The sequence below is a fragment of the Tachypleus tridentatus genome, chromosome 12 (genome assembly GCF_004210375.1).
Source record: "Tachypleus tridentatus isolate NWPU-2018 chromosome 12, ASM421037v1, whole genome shotgun sequence".
Lineage (NCBI taxonomy): Eukaryota > Metazoa > Arthropoda > Merostomata > Xiphosura > Limulidae > Tachypleus > Tachypleus tridentatus.
Genome location: NC_134836.1, coordinates 123305959 through 123323756, shown reverse-complemented (window position 1 = coordinate 123323756; position 17798 = coordinate 123305959). Strand labels below are relative to the sequence as shown.

Sequence of the window (17798 nt, the reverse complement as noted above, 5' to 3'; positions counted from 1 at the left end):
AATGGACCCACTCCATAAAAAATTGCCTGGTTACTCATGCTTTACTATTAGCCCTCCACATGACATTTAGTTTACTTTTCAGGACATTGTTTTCTTAAAAACCCTCGGGTTCTCAGAATGGTACACAAGCAAAGGTTTAAGTTTTAAGTCCCCACTTGCATTACTACATAACAATAGAGTTAGCCTGTCCTTCATTGGCTTGTGTCCTAGCAGTGATTTCTCCTCCTTGGTGATGTGGTCCTCTTTGGTATTTTCTTCCAAAAGAGGCCTGTTTCATCACAGTTGAACACTTGTTGGGGAATAAAACCCTCAGCTACTACATAGTCCTTAAATTCCCTAACAAATTTATCAGCAGCGTCTTTCTTAGAACTGGCACCCTCCCTATGTCTCACCACACTATGTATGCCACTTTTCTTCCTAAATTTTTCAAATCACCCCCTACTAGCCTTAAAAGCATCACTTGTATCAGCACTCGTTCCAGGGGTGTTTCTAAGGAGGTCAGCATGCAACTGCTTTGCTTTCTCACAAATGATGGTCTCAGAAATGCTATCACCAGCTAACACAAATCAACAACAGTTTTTCCACCTCTTCTATTGTTTTTAATCTTTGTTTCGTAAGCACTGTCACTCCTTTTGCAACATCAGCTCCTTTGATAACCTCTTTATTTTTCAGTATGGTGCAGACTGTAGACTTCGCCATATCAAACTGTGTGGCAAGGTCAGACACGCGAACACCACTCTCATACTTCGCTATGAGATCTTTTTTCACCTCTATTGTGGCTCTAACAACTTTACTTTTTGGTTTGCCGCTTTCATTATCCTTCTTTAACCCCATGGCGGCTTATTTAATCAGAATAGTTAGAAAAACAACAAAAAGAAAAACGAGAACGTTCACAGCAGATTTTAGCGGGGTGTGGACTGAGCGACAGGTGCGGGTAAAATGTTTTGGGCAAGCTGGTGGGGCCGAAAATGGTCGAAGGGTCGTTCGGGTCATCAGTCGGGTTATTTCGGGGTTCGAGCTACGACAGCTTGGTTGGGAACCGAGTTTATGTTCGGCAACCGAGACATTCTTTCTCAAACAATATGTTCGAAAACCGAATTGTTCGAGAAGGGAATCGTTCGAGAACCGAAGTACCACTGTACTACTATTATTCTTAATATGTGTTTACTAAATTATACAGGTTCGGTATGGCCAGGTGGTTAGGGCGCTCGACTCTGCAATCTGAGGGTCGCGAATCTGAATTTTCCCATCAAAGATGCTGGCCTTTTCAACCGTGGGAACGTTATATTGTGATGGTCAATCTCACTATTTCTCGGTAAAAGAGTGGCCCAAGAGGTGGCAATGAGTGATGTAAACTAGCTGTCTTCCCGTCTAACCTTGCACTGGTAAGTTAAGGACGGCTAACGCTGAGAGCCCCTCATGTAGCTTTTGCGTGAAATTCCAAAACAAATCCAAAATAAATTGTACAGAGTTCCAGAGTTGCGTAAACACGGTCACCGAAGCAAATGTAACACACTTGTACAGATCTTTTATTGTCATTTGTAGTGCATACTGAGAGATTTACATTTTACTAAATATAATGTAAAATTAATGTAAGTTAATATTATATCTTGTAATTAATGTAAGTTAATATTATATCTTGTAATTAATGTAAGTTAATATTATATCTTGTAATTAATGTAAAATTAATGTAAGTTAATATATCTCTTGTAATTAATGTAAAATTAATGTAAGTTAATATTATATCTTGTAATTAATGTTAATATTATATCTTGTAATTAATGTAAGTTAATATTATATCTTGTAATTAATGTAAGTTAATATTATATCTTGTAATTAATGTAAAATTAATGTAAGTTAATATTATATCTTGTAATTAATGTAAAATTAATGTAAATTAATATTATGTCTTGTAATTAATGTAAAATTAATGTAAGTTAATATTATATCTTGTAATTAATGTAAAATTAATGTAAGTTGATATTATATCTTGTAATTAATGTAAGTTAATGTAAGTTAATATTATATCTTGTAATTAATGTAAAATTAATGTAAATTAATATTATATCTTGCAATTAATGTAAAATTAATGTAAGTTAATATTATATCTTGTAATAAATGTAAAATTAATGTAAGTTAATATTATATCTTGTAATTAATGTAAAATTAATGTAAAATTAATGTCAGTTAATATTATATCTTGTAATTAATGTAAAATTAATGTAAGTTAATATTATATCTTGTAATTAATGTAAAATTAATGTAAGTTAATATTATATATTGTAATTAATGTAAGTTAATATTATATCTTGGGCCTCGATTAACAAAAATTGGCACAGAAATAAAATTTTAAAGTTGTAATTTGGTTTAATGTTATAAAAAGTTCAACAGAATTATTCTTACAGTTATAACTCTGGTTTCTATCACGTGAGCTGTGTAGGACTTGTGTGTGTGGATTCTGGTCATCAGCATCCTTAACCTTTATAGTCACAGATGTCACTGAACTTAAGCTCTGGGACTCCGTGATCCTAAAACACAAAGGAATTTTAGTTGTTTCTATCCGTGAACACTGGCCTCTCAATAACATAATGACCTCTCATTATAGTGACCATAAAGTACGCCCACACCAACAACGTGATTGGTACTTCCCACTGTGATGTAGGTCCAGCTTATCTCTGTTTGGTTCACTTGTGTTCAGGATTAGTGATAAAAAGTGGAATTATGGTAACCTAGCGTTGGTTAAACTGGACCTCACTCGAACGTAGACTTCGAAATTGTATAAAATTTGGAATATTAAGTTTTTGATATACTAACCCATTAAGTTTTTGATATACTAACCCATTAAGTTTTTGATATACTATCCCCCTAACCCATTAAGTTTTTGATATACTAACCCCCCAGCCCACTAAGTTTTTGATATATTAACCCCCTAACCCCCCTTCGAGTCATTATTTTTCCCCTCTCCCCCAGAAAAACGAACCATTAAGGTGTTATGTTTACCAAAAGTCTGTATATACATAACTGAAAGAGACAGTTGTATTTTTGAATTTTTTGTAGAAGTTTAGTAAGTTCCAAACTACTTGGTTCCAGCGTGAATACAGCCTAAATCTAACGTGTGGTGAAAATATCAAAATAATAATTATTTTGTTTTTCAGCTGAAAATGAGTGATTACTAATAAATGTATCGGAAATCACACTAGAAATTCCAAATAATTTTGATTAACCCTCGTAAGCAATAGTCTAAAAAATACATGTTCACATAAAACATTTTATAAAGGGTCTAGTGATCGCTCTTTCTTTGGTTCTGTTTTAAGCAATATTAATAACACACTAATGTGTTTATTATTTGGAGGTCTAGCGCTGTTGTGTTTTTGTTTACATGCGGAACAGGAAGGTTTCGTCTGTTCTAAAAGAAAACAAGAAGAAAGTACTTGAAATTAAGTTCACAAAAAACGTCAGTTTTGTAAACTATCCTCGTGACGTGAACGTGGATCCTTTCGTGTTAACTTAACGAATAACCCGGATGCTTACCGTAGCCTGAACTTGTAGCTCAAACCCTCGAATCCCGTGATCAAAATCCAGAGGTTTGTTCACCATCAGAGCGCCCTCTATCGGGTCTGAGAGAACGAAAGTGTTGTCTTCGTTTCCTCCCTGTTTAACAAATAGCGAAAGGTTTGGAAAATTATATTAATTTCTTATATTTCTAAACAAAAAGAAAGGAAACCAGAACCACCTTAGTATTCACTTGTTTTGTAATACGGCGTACATGAGTACATAATACTGATGAAAAGTTGAAATTTATGTAAAACACATTTTATTTAAAAGAATCCTCTACATGAATATATATAGTGACTGTTGTCAACTTACCACGATGGAATATGTGACGTCAGAGTTGGCGGTATTGGGTTTATCGCGATCTAGAGCATTAATTCCCCGGAAAATCGTGAGTCCAACAGGAGTCAGCTGCAATAAATTTAAGAAGAAAAAGTAGTCATTCTTGTCCACTGTAGAATTATCATAGTCATTCTTATTCACTGTAGAATTATCATAGTCATTCTTGTCCACTGTAGAATTCTCATAGTCATTATTGTCCACTGTAGAATTAAGTCATTGTCTCATTCTTTAGTCCACTTGTCCACTGAATTATCATAGTCATTCTTGTCCTCTGTAGAATTAACAGACTTTCACTTCAAGACTATAAATCAAAACAGTATATCGAGGACAGACCTCTGACCTACAAAACTACATAAATTTCCTAAAGATTCGGACATGGTACATATAGGGTTAAAGTATACATATGGGAAAATATAAATATAAAAAAATAAAACCATATGTCCTTTATTTGGGTACAATATTGTATACTTGGAATATGATACGATTCAGTTACATGATTACGTATGATTTAAAATACTGACCTGTCGAGTTACGTAATTAGCCAAGATAACAAATATCCATTACCTCGTCGACGGCCAGATGATAGGGCGTGTTTTGGAACTGTGGGGCGTGGTCATTGATATCTTCTATGTATACTGTGACAGGTAAGAACACTTCATCCTACACCGAACAATAAATATATCAGTGTTTATTTTAAAAAGAAAAAAAATTAAACAAATACAAGAGAAAGAACTCATACCTAAAAAATGGGGCAAAATAAATAAATGTATTCTGAAAAAAATACACAAAAAGTATGTGTTAGAACAAATTCTCAGTAGGCTATCTGCTATGTACACCGTGGGAAATCTAACACTGGACTTTAGCGTTGTAAAACAGTAGACGTACTGCTGTCCCACGGATGGGGGGGGGGGGACAAAAGTGGAAAATAGTAATGAAGGGGAGTTTTCAGATTAAGCAATAATTATAGTAATGAACCTACGATTAGCATAACAATTGTAATGATAAACCTATGATTAATGTAATAATTATAGTAATGAACCTACGATTAGCGTAACAATTGTAATGATAAACCTATGATTAGTGCAATAAATATAGTAATAAACCTACGATTAGCGTAACAATTGAATGATAAACCTACAATTAATGTAATAATTATAGTAATGAACCTATAGCGTAACAATTGTAATGATAAACCTATGATTAATGCAATAAATATAGTAATAAACCTACGATTAGCGTAGCAATTGTAATGATAAACCTATGATTAATGTAATAATTATAGTAATAAACCTACGATTAGCGTAACAATTGTAATGATAAACCTATGATTAATGCAATAATTATAGTAATGAACCTACGATTAGCGTAACAATTGTAATGATAAACCTATGATTAATGCAATAAATATAGTAATGAACCTACGATTAGCGTAGCAATTGTAATGATAAACCTATGATTAATGTAATAATTATAGTAATGAACCTACGATTAGCGTAACAATTGTAATGATAAACCTATGATTAATGTAATAATTATAGTAATGAACCTACGATTAGCGTAACAATTGTAATGATAAACCTATGATTAATGTAAAATTATAGTAATGAACCTACAATTAGCGTAACAATTGTAATGATAAACCTATGATTAATGTAATAATTATAGTAATAAACCTACGATTAGCGTAGCAATTGTAATGATAAATCTATGATTAATGTAATAATTATAGTAATGAACCTACGATTAGCGTAGCAATTGTAATGATAAACCTATGATTAATGTAATAATTATAGTAATGAACCTACGATTAGCGTAGCAATTGTAATGATAAACCTATGATTAATGTAATAATTATAGTAATGAACCTACGATTAGCGTAACAATTGTAATGATAAACCTATGATTAATGTAATAATTATAGTAATGAACCTACGATTAGCGTAACAATTGTAATGATAAACCTATAATTAATGTAATAATTATAGTAATGAACCTACGATTAGCGTAACAATTGTAATGATAAACCTATAATTAATGTAATAATTATAGTAATGAACCTACCATTAGCGTAGCAATTGTAATGATAAACCTATGATTAATGTAATAATTATCAGGTCATCCCATAAGTAATGTCCGAAAATTTAATACACAAAGTGCATCATCATTTATATCTTTATAGAAAGCTTTAATGACTAAAATATGTAGTAGGATGTGTATAAAAATGTTCAGACAAATAAAACAAACAAACCCAACTCCAGTTTATCAGATCTTTAATCAAATAAACCCTTATGAAGATGGATGTGTCTGAGGAACACATTAGGTATATAATGTTTTATTAGTTTCTAAAAGGCAATAATGCAGCAGAAACTACATTAAACATTCAAGATGTTTATGGTGCGGAGTCTTTCAGTGAAAGAAAACGTTGTAGGTGGTTCCAGAAGTTCAGATCAGGTGACCACAGCACCATGTCCAGATCATCCTGTTGAGTTTAGTGATAACTTGCTGCTGGCTACACTTGATGAAGATTGTGTTGTAACAGTTGAAGAACTAGAAACTTAATTCAACCAATTCAACAGTTCATTGTCATCTGAAACAGTTTGGGAAGAGGTCAAAACTTGGAAAATGGGTTCTCCATGATTTGACAGAAGCCAACCTACGAGCAAGAGTGGACAACTTGCAATTCTCTGCACTCTCGTGAACGTAACTCACCTTTTTTGGGCAGGTTAGTGACTGGAGATGAAAATCGATATTTTATAAAAATGTTAAGCACCGCAGACAATGGATCAGTGCAGGTAAACTGGTTAAAGCACAGTCCAAAATGGACCTCCACCCTAGGAAAGTCTTGTTAAGCACTTGGTGGGATATTGTTGGTATGATCCACTTTGAGTTGCTAACACTCAATATAACGATTACATCAGACTTCTATTGTCAACAGTCAGAGCGCGTCAATGTTGCACTGAAAGAAAAGAGACCTACTTTGATCAATCGTTAAGGTGTTGTGTTACACCAGGATAATGCACGGCCCCATATAATATGTTGTGTTACACCAGGATAATGTACAGCCCCATACAGCATGTTGTGTTACACCAGGATAATGTACAGCCCCATACAGTATGTTGTGTTACACCAGGATAATTCACAGCCCCATACAGCATGTTGTGTTACACCAGGATAATGTACAGCCCCATACAGTATGTTGTGTTACACCAGGATAATTCACAGCCCCATACAGCATGTTATGTTACACCAGGATAATGCACGGCCCCATACAGTATGTTGTGTTACACCAGGATAATTCACAGCCCCATACAGCAAGGTCTCATCTGTAGAGATTGAAGATATAAACTGGGAAAACTTCCACATCCTCCTTATTCTCCAGACCTTGTCCCATCTGATTATCATCTATTGTGAAGTTTACAGAACTATCTTGATGGTAAACAGCTTGGAACACATGAAGATGTCAAAACTACCATCTCTACATTCTTTTCCTCCAAACCCCAAGAATTTTATAGAAGTGACATTCAGAAGTTTGTGAATCGTTGGCAGGAAGTAATTAATAATAATGGAACACACACTACTGATTAAATAACATTAAAAGTGTTTGAAATCCTTTCTCTTTCTCTGAACATAAAATCGGACATGACTTGAGGGATGACCTGATATTATAATGAACCCACTTTTTACACTGTCACCCAGTGGCACAGTGGTATGTCTGCGGACTTACAACAGTGGAAACCGGTTTTCGATAATCGTGATGGGCAATGCACAGATAGCCCCTTGTGTGGCTACATGCAGAACTACACGCAGCAACAAAAACATTTTACCCATCTTAAAACACTGAGAAAATTGCATAACATGTGGTTAAAATTAAATAGTTTTGCTTAAAACGTAGACGTTTCTTAAGGACGTAACACGTAGACGTCTTCTTAAAGACATAAAACGTAAAAGATGTCTTTTTAAGGGCATAAAATGTAGAATATGTCATCTTTAAAAGAAGAAATTGTTAACAAATTTCCATTAGATATAAAACAAAACCCTTTCTGAACAAAAGAAGATGGCTGACTGAGCGCCATCTTTAAAGAAAGACGACTTATACAGCTCATAACATGATCTTCAATGGAAGATGCCCCCCAGTGGCTCAGCGGTATGTCTGCGGACTTATAACGCTAAAAACCGGGTTTCGATACCCGTGGTGGGCAGAGCACAGATAGCCCATTGTGTAGCTTTGTGCTTAATTCAAAACAACAACAACAATAGAAGATAAACTAAAACGTACTGTGAATATTCAATTAAAATCGTATTATCAAATCTATGTTCGTTTTACTATTTAAACTTCTACTTAGGAATTTTGTATTATTTCTTATTAGTTATTCCTGTATCCATAAGCCATGTCTTCAGGCCTAGGGAGTTGTTAAAGGTGGATTAGAAATCCAACTCACCGTTCTACTGTCACCTCTACATTTCAACTTGAATTTAAGAACGCTCCGTGGCTGTCTCTGTAACAAAAACATAATTAAATATTGATAATTTCTCTAGCCTGTAAAAAAAAAATGTTTCATTTTTAGTCAAATGGCGCCGTCTGGTATGCAGATAAATAACTATCGAATATATAAATAAATCACACAAACATATTAATGTTCTCCCAATGAAGGCGTTATAGGTATAAAGTGGTTCACAACAACAACAGATAAAAGTATACAAGTTTGTTCTCCATAAACTTCAATTGTTGGCGAGCATGGAGGTTAAACTATGATAATTCACGTTTTATATTCAGAAAACTTAACACTCCTACGAAAAGACGTTTCTAGTCCTGATTTCTCCAAGCCCGTTCCCCTGGCTGTGGTTTCGAAAGATAGTAGATAGGAACAGTGGGAATCTCGTTAATCCATTCATTAATGGATTTAAATGGCAATTTCATTTCAATACAAAATTATTAGCCTAATATTAATAACCTTTCAAGTTGCTCTGGGGCCTATTAGGCCCCACTTTTCGTAGGAGTGTTAACACCTCCTCACACTGAAATATATTCGCATGCTCTACAACGCCCTCTATGTATTTTATTTTAAAAATCAGATAAATGAAAGTCGTGAACAAATAATTAAAGTTTTATGTGTAAAATAACTTAGAAAGTACTAAAGAAAACTGAACTTTCATTTCAAGGCCTGTAACATAAATGACTACCAATGTTCGCTATTGTCGTTTAACATATTGCCGTTCATACGTAAACAACGTCTAATTCTTTGTGTGTCAATATAGAGAGCCAAGAAAAAAAACGTTAGCTAAAGTTTACTAACTGTTAGCCTTGGAACTAAAGGCGAGAATCGAATCACATTAGGAGAGTACATGAAAAATTAGTGTGCTATGAGGGAAAGTAATCATTATGAGAACTTTATGAGCAAATAGAAATCATAGAGGGATTAACTTACTCTAAGGTTTAGAGCAAAAACGTGACTTACAACAAATTACTTTCTGGCATGGAACATTAGTAGTTACACATTTCGATTAGTTTTCCATAGAACTATAAAAACGAAGCAACAATAAATGTAACGACATTTTCGAAGGCAAAATTTTGGAACAAAATTTTGAAATAAAAGCTTCAGAAACGAAAAAATCGCGCAAGGACTAACGGTTAATGTGTCAAGACTGCGCAACAGAAAGTTAATGGTTCGAGTCCCATTGCTATATGTCTACCTTTCAATAATCCACTGTTTAGGAAAAGAAAATGTTAAAAGTTGTTGGATAGATGTCTTCTCTCTAACTTAGGAGTTTAAAATTAGTGAGAGCTAGGCTAGATTACCTCATAATAGAACTACAGATTTCTCATCTTACATATTAACTGTTATAGATGTTTTATCCGCATTGATGGTGAAAATAATGTAACTATATTGTAGTTTTAGTGCACTCACTCTGTCAACAAGATAATCTAGAGATATTGTAGCTTAAGTACACTCACTCTGTCAACAAGATAATCTAGAGATATTGTAGTTTTAGTACACTCACTCTGTCAACAAAATAATCTAGAGATATTGTAGCTTTAGTACACTCACTCTGTCAACAAGATAATCTAGAGATATTGTAGTTTTAGTACACTCACTCTGTCAACAAGATAATCTAGAGATATTGTAGCTTTAGTACACTCACTCTGTCAACAAGATAATCTAGAGATATTGTAGCTTAAGTACACTCACTCTGTCAACAAGATGATCGAGAGATATTGTAGCTTTAGTACACTCACTCTGTCAACAAGATAATCTAGAAATATTGTAGCTTAAGTACACTCACTCTGTCAACAAGATAATCTAGAGATATTGTAGCTTTAGTACACTCACTCTGTCAACAAGATAATCTAGAGATATTGTAGCTTAAGTACACTCACTCTGTCAACAAGATAATCTAGAGATATTGTAGTTTTAGTACACTCACTCTGTCAACAAGATAATCTAGAGATATTGTAGCTTAAGTACACTCACTCTAAAACAAGATAATCTAGAGATATTGTAGCTTAAGTACACTCACTCTGTCAACAAGATAATCCAGAGATATTGTAGCTTAAGTACACTCACTCTGTCAACAAGATAATCTAGAGATATTGTAGTTTTAGTACACTCACTCTGTCAACAAGATAATCTAGAGATATTGTAGTTTTAGTACACTCACTCTGTCAACAAGATAATATAGAGATATTGTAGCTTTAGTACACTCACTCTGTCAACAAGATAATCTAGAGATATTGTAGCTTAAGTACACTCACTCTGTCAACAAGATAATCTAGAGATATTGTAGCTTTAGTACACTCACTCTGTCAACAAGATAATCTAGAGATATTGTAGCTTTAGTACACTCACTCTGTCAACAAGATAATCTAGAGATATTGTAGCTTTAGTACACTCACTCTGTCAACAAGATAATCTAGAGATATTGTAGCTTTAGTACACTCACTCTATCAACAAGATAATCTAGAGATATTGTAGCTTTAGTACACTCACTCTATCAACAAGATAATCTAGAGATATTGTAGCTTTAGTACACTCACTCTGTCAACAAGATAATCTAGAGATATTGTAGCTTTAGTACACTCACTCTGTCAACAAGATAATCTAGAGATATTGTAGCTTTAGTACACTCACTCTATCAACAAGATAATCTAGAGATATTGTAGCTTTAGTACACTCACTCTGTCAACAAGATAATCTAGAGATATTGTAGCTTTAGTACACTCACTCTATCAACAAGATAATCTAGAGATATTGTAGCTTTAGTACACTCACTCTGTCAACAAGATAATCTAGAGATATTGTAGCTTTAGTACACTCACTCTGTCAACAAGATAATCTAGAGATATTGTAGCTTTAGTACACTCACTCTATCAACAAGATAATCTAGAGATATTGTAGCTTTAGTACACTCACTCTGTCAACAAGATAATCTAGAGATATTGTAGCTTTAGTACACTCACTCTGTCAACAAGATAATCTAGAGATATTGTAGCTTTAGTACACTCACGCTGTGAACAAGTTAATATAATTTGTGCAAATATTTAGCAATTAGAGTTAACTCACCCTATCAACCAGCTCATCCAGAGATTTGGCAACTTTTATGGCTACTGAATGTTTGTCTATCTCCTGGTACTTGAAGTATTTGACATCACTAAGACTGTTGTCTACGGCTTCAATGTTGAAACTGTACCTTGGAAACACTTGTAAACGAAAAATTTCTTGATCTAAAGATAAGTGAAACAGATAAATTATGAAGACTTCTTTGAATAATTCTCATCTACCTTATTTTATTCCTTGAGGTAGAGGGATAGATGGACAAATATATATATGTTCATAAAAATGTGTTGGTAAATAATGACAGAGAACTGACACGATAGTAGTGTACAAGGGATGGATATAACACGTGTTCATAAAAACAAATGTTGATAAATAATGACAGAGAACTGACACGATAGTAGTGTACAAGGGATGGATATAACACGTGTTCATAAAAACAAATGTTGATAAATAATGACAGAGAACTGACACGATAGTAGTGTACAAGGGATGGATATAACACGTGTTCATAAAAACATATGTTGATAAATAATGACGGAGAACTGACATGATAGTTGTGTACAAGGGATGGATATAACACGTGTTCATAATGGAATCTGTATATCATGTTAATATCATGTTGAACTGACATGATACTAGTGTACAAGGGATGGATACAAGACGTGTTCATAAAAACATATGTTGATAAATAATGACAGAGAACTGACATGATAGTAGTGTACAAGGGATGGATATAACACGTGTTCATAAAAACATATGTTGATAAATAATGACGGAGAACTGACACGATAGTAGTGTACAAGGGATGGATATAACACGTGTTCATAAAAACATATGTTGATAAATAATGACAGAGAACTGACACGATAGTTGTGTACAAGGGATGGATATAACACATGTTCATAAAAACAAATGTTGATAAATAATGACAGAGAACTGACACGATAGTTGTGTACAAGGGATGTATATAACACGTGTTCATAAAAACATATGTTGATAAATAATGACAGAGAACTGACATGATAGTAGTGTACAAGGGATGGATACAACACGTGTTCATAAAAACATATGTTGATAAATAATGACAGAGAACTGACATGATAGTTGTGTACAAGGGATGGATACAACACGTGTTCATAAAAACATATGTTGATAAATAATGACAGAGAACTGACATGATAGTAGTGTACAAGGGATGGATATAACACGTGTTCATAAAAACATATGTTGATAAATAATGACAGAGAACTGACATGATAGTAGTGTACAAGGGATGGATATAACACGTGTTCATAAAAACATATGTTGATAAATAATGACAGAGAACTGACACGATAGTAGTGTACAAGGGATGGATATAACACGTGTTCATAAAAACATATGTTGATAAATAATGACAGAGAACTGACATGATAGTTGTGTACAAGGGATGGATATAACACGTGTTCATAAAAACATATGTTGATAAATAATGACAGAGAACTGACATGATAGTTGTGTACAAGGGATGGATATAACACGTGTTCAAAATGGAATCTGTATATCATGTTAATATCATGTTGAACTGACATGATACTAGTGTACAAGGGATGGATATGACACGTGTTCAAAATGGAATCTGTATTTCATGTTAATATCATGTTGAACTGACATGATACTAGTGTACAAGGGATGGATATAACACGTGTTCAAAATGGAATCTGTATATCATGTTAATTTCATGTTGAACTGACATGATAGTAGTGTACAAGGGATGGATATAACACGTGTTCAAAATGGAATCTGTATATCATGTTAATATCATGTTGAACTGACATGATAGTAGTGTACAAGGGATGGATATAACACGTGTTCAAAATGGAATCTAGATATCATGTTAATATCATGTTGAACTGAAATCATTTCTTACTTTTTAAGAATTATTTTTTGGTGTTTATTTATTTGTATAGAAAGAAACTTTCCTGCTAATATAAAGTGTTGAATTTAGGAGTTTACGGGGGATTTCCCTCTGTGCAAACTTCTTCTCCCGAAATATTTTCACTATTTTTATTTTGGTGTTATTACTAGGTTTATTTCGATTTCTATCTAAAAGTAGAAATCTATTCATCTTTCGGCTTCGTTTATTTCGAATTATCCATCTATTTTGCTATTCATTTGTAAAGCAAAAATGTTGAAATGTATTTTTTTCAACAAGTTCCACATTCGCTCATTCGTAACCAGGGGAATATTCTGTGTCGTTACATTCGTGTTTTGTTTGTGTTTTTTTCAGACAATCGTCCTGGTCAAAGATATCACTCATAACTTCAGGAAAATAGCTGATACAATTTCTGGGAAAGTAAAAAAAAACAAAAACAACCAACATTTATAACTAGTGGAAAAACTTTAATTGGAATTACAAAATTACCTAGAGGATATGTGAAACAAAAATAACTTGTGTTATAAATAAAATTTATTAATGTCAACTTATATTTACTTATGATCAACTCTTTTTAATGAACAGATATTACATTACAGTTTATACGAAGTTTCTACATTTACTCAGAATTTATCCAAATATCTGTGAAAGTTTTAGGCTATTAAAGAGATTGACACATAAATAATATTAACCCTAAAACGATCAGTTTAACAACGAACCTGTTTATATTTAACCGGAATCATTTAATAGTTTATTGACTCGTGTAACTAAGATACGTTTTTATTATCCCATAATTTATTTTTCACAGTCTGTAGCACGTAAGATAAATATTACAGTGGAAGTTCGTTTTCGTTGTATTCCTTACTTAAAACGATTTATATTAAATAAAGTATGTGTTTTTGTGAAATTATAAATGGATTCGTTACTTTAACCTTAAATTCTTCACTACCCTCTTCCCCTTAAATGAAATGACACAAAGAAGAAGTTCCCCCCGACGAGACTGCGATAACTATTTACTTCCCCCTTAAATAATAATCAGTGGGATGAAAAAGGTGTGGTCCCCGAGAATCAGAGGTTAGATTCCAAGTGTGGCCCCATCACATGACCTTCTGGTTGTCTGCTCTGAAACAGACAAAAGATCGAACAAGATCCACATAGGTTATCTGGTCACTGACTTAACTAATCCAGTTCGATCTACTGTAGGCCTTGAAGGTAAAATATACAAGTTATAAAATGTGTAAGCATGTTATATGTACAACCTTCTGTTTAGTTTTATTAAAATATTTGTACAGAGGTTACTGAATTACACCATGAGTAAAGAATGTTTAATACTCTACTTACCTACTGGTATATTTTCAATTACTCGCTCGAACCGACGGTTCTCAGCTAATGGATAAAACTGACAAGCTAAGTGAAGAAGAAGACAAACAATGTTAGTTTCTTATAAAACTAAAATAAGATAAAGTAGTTTTGTATTCTGGTTAAAATTACAGTTATGGTAGTTTTGTATTATGGTTAAAATTATAATTATAGTAGTTTTGTATTCTGGTTAAAATTACAATTATAGTAGTTTTGTATTATAGTTAAAATTACAGTTATGGTAGTTTTGTATTATAGTTAAAATTACAGTTATGGTAGTTTTGTATTATAGTTAAAATTACAGTTATGGTAGCTTTGTATTATAGTTAAAATTACAGTTATGGTAGTTTTGTATTATAGTTAAACTTAGAGTTATGGTAGTTTTGTATTATTGTTAAAATAACAGTTATGGTAGTTTTGTATTATAGTTAAAATTACAGTTATGGTAGTTTTGTATTATAGTTAAAATTATTGGTAGTTTTGTATTATAGTTAAAATTACAGTTATGGTAGTTTTGTATTATAGTTAAAATTACAGTTATGGTAGTTTTGTATTATAGTTAAAATTACAGTTATGGTAGCTTTGTATTATAGTTAAAATTACAGTTATGGTAGTTTTGTATTATAGTTAAAATTACAGTTATGGTAGTTTTGTATTATAGTTAAAATTACAGTTATAGTAGTTTTGTATTCTGGTTAAAATTACAGTTATGGTAGTTTTGTATTATAGTTAAAATTACAGTTATGGTAGCTTTGTATTCTGGTTAAAATTACAATTATAGTAGTTTTGTATTCGGGTTAAAATTACCGTTATGGTAGTTTTGTATTCGGGTTAAAATTACAATTATAGTAGTTTTGTATTATAGTTAAAATTACAGTTATGGTAGTTTTGTATTCTGGTTAAAATTACAATTATAGTAGTTTTGTATTCGGGTTAAAATTACCGTTATGGTAGTTTTGTATTCTGGTTAAAATTACAATTATAGTAGTTTTGTATTCGGGTTAAAATTACCGTTATGGTAGTTTTGTATTCGGGTTAAAATTACAGTTATGGTAGTTTTGTATTCGGGTTAAAATTACAGTTATGGTAGTTTTATATTCGAGTTAAAATTACAGTTATGTAACCAAATGTAAATTAAAAAAAATATATTTCTCTAAGAATCAAACTTACCATGAGGTTGGAAATATTCGTTCTCTATCATTTTTGAAAATTATTTTTATTGATTTCATATTGTAACACTAAAAATCAGGTTTCGATACTTGCCTTTAACATAGTTTTTATAAATACATGTTACGTACATGTAACATGCCTTAGTTTGTGTTTAACAGCAAACAAATAATAGTTTATATTTTGAACAGTTTTTATATTATAATCATTTTGTGTATATGTGTGTGACAAAGACACAGAGAAGGTGGCACAGCGGCATGTCTACGGACTTACAAGGACAGAAACTGGACTTCGATACCCGTGGTAGGCAGATCACAGATACCTGTTCTATAGCTTTGTGCTGAACTACAAACAAAATAAAGCTCAAAGCAGAAGTTTCTCAGGAACACGTAACAGTGAAAATTAATAATTAACTTATCAGAAGCTTACATCTAGTCAAAAATTGTTTTAAAAATAACTAGTGCGTACAGAATTGATATAATTATAGTAACAAACGGTACAACAGACGTGTTTATTCAAACTTTACTGATTGAAACAAAAAATATATATAATAACATATATGTACATTAAAACAGTATAATTTAAAATTAGAGCGGAACACAGAACAAGTAACTATTTACTCTGTTCAAGGTGCTTGGAGTCTATGTTATTACTGTTTATATCATTTACATGTTACACGTGTTGTGTAGAAAAAACATTCAGAAAATTATATAACGTACTTTTTCAACTTTTATTAGTTTAACGTGAGTCTAAACGTTTGGTTCTTTTTATTTACTCTTAACCCTAACGAGGATAGGTTTATATTATTCCTGTTAACCCTAACGAGAATAAGTTTAAATTATTCCTGTCAACCCTAACGAGAATAAGTTTAAATTATTCCTGTTAACCCTAACGAGGATAAGTTAATATTATTCCTGTTAACCCTAACTATGATAAGTTTATATTATTTCTGTTAACCCTAACTATGATAAGTTTATATTATTTCTGTTAGCCCGAACGACGGTAAGTTTATATGTTTAGCCGACAAACAGGTTTCGTCTTTTGTTTGTTGTTAAGCTCAAAGCTACATTACGGGATATTTCTTCTATCCCCACTACAAGTAACGAAACCTGGTGTTTAGCAGTGTAAGCCTCCATACTTACCGCTGAATCACTCACTGGAGAGGGGACTTCTTTTGTTAAGCACAACGTTAAACAATAGGATATTTGTGCTGTGCCTCCTGTGGGTATCGAAAGCTTTTTTTTTTTTGCGTTATATGCCCTTGGACTTACCACTGAGCTGTAGAGAGTGGAGAAACATTAAACAGGAATAAAGTGAGTGAATGAAAACATTTTTAAAAGCGCCACCTGGTGTTGTACAGTTGAAGAACGTTCTTTCTATTTTTCATGCTTCGTCGCGAAACACTTCTGCGCATACAATGAAGAATCGCTAACCCTAACTCTGCATATAACGATTTTTCACGATATGGAAGCTTGTTTTCAGTTTCACACAAAAACTAACTACTCGAAGCTAATCAGCTAATCATCCCTAATAGTGATAGAAAACGTAGATTTTGAAGACAACCTGCCACCAAATCTTGGGTTGTTCTTTTACCAACGTTTAGTAGAACTGACTGTCACATTAGAACGCCGCCATAGCTGAAAGGGCAAACACGTTTGGTTAGGGGGAGGGTTTGAACCCGTGTCCCGCAGGTTGCATGTCGAGCGCCGTAAACACCAGGCTTTATTGTAAAAAAAGTGCTCGTGTAGTAATAACTTTATTAGGTTAAATTAGTGACCAAATTAAAATATATTATGCATTTTTGTCTAGTATGTCAATTAATATTTATTATTATAATAATATTTCAGAGGTTTTAAACTTAGTGCACGTGTATGTTTTTCAAAGTAACGACTATCTGGCAGTTGTTCATA

General features: G+C 32.7%; 1 protein-coding gene across 1 annotated transcript in view; it reads right to left on the bottom strand.

Annotated features, from left to right (window-relative positions):
- Positions 1-2474: 2474 nt before the first annotated feature.
- The window catches only part of LOC143235756 (cadherin-89D-like), a 39074-nt gene continuing 23750 nt past the window's right edge, over positions 2475-17798 (bottom strand). The window contains exons 2-8 of the mRNA XM_076473959.1: positions 14704-14769; positions 11454-11614; positions 8334-8390; positions 4459-4554; positions 3868-3963; positions 3532-3651; positions 2475-2528 (exon numbers count right to left, since the gene is read on the bottom strand). Coding sequence (XP_076330074.1) covers positions 2475-2528; positions 3532-3651; positions 3868-3963; positions 4459-4554; positions 8334-8390; positions 11454-11614; positions 14704-14769 — 650 coding nt within the window. The remainder of the gene's footprint in view (positions 2529-3531; positions 3652-3867; positions 3964-4458; positions 4555-8333; positions 8391-11453; positions 11615-14703; positions 14770-17798) is intronic.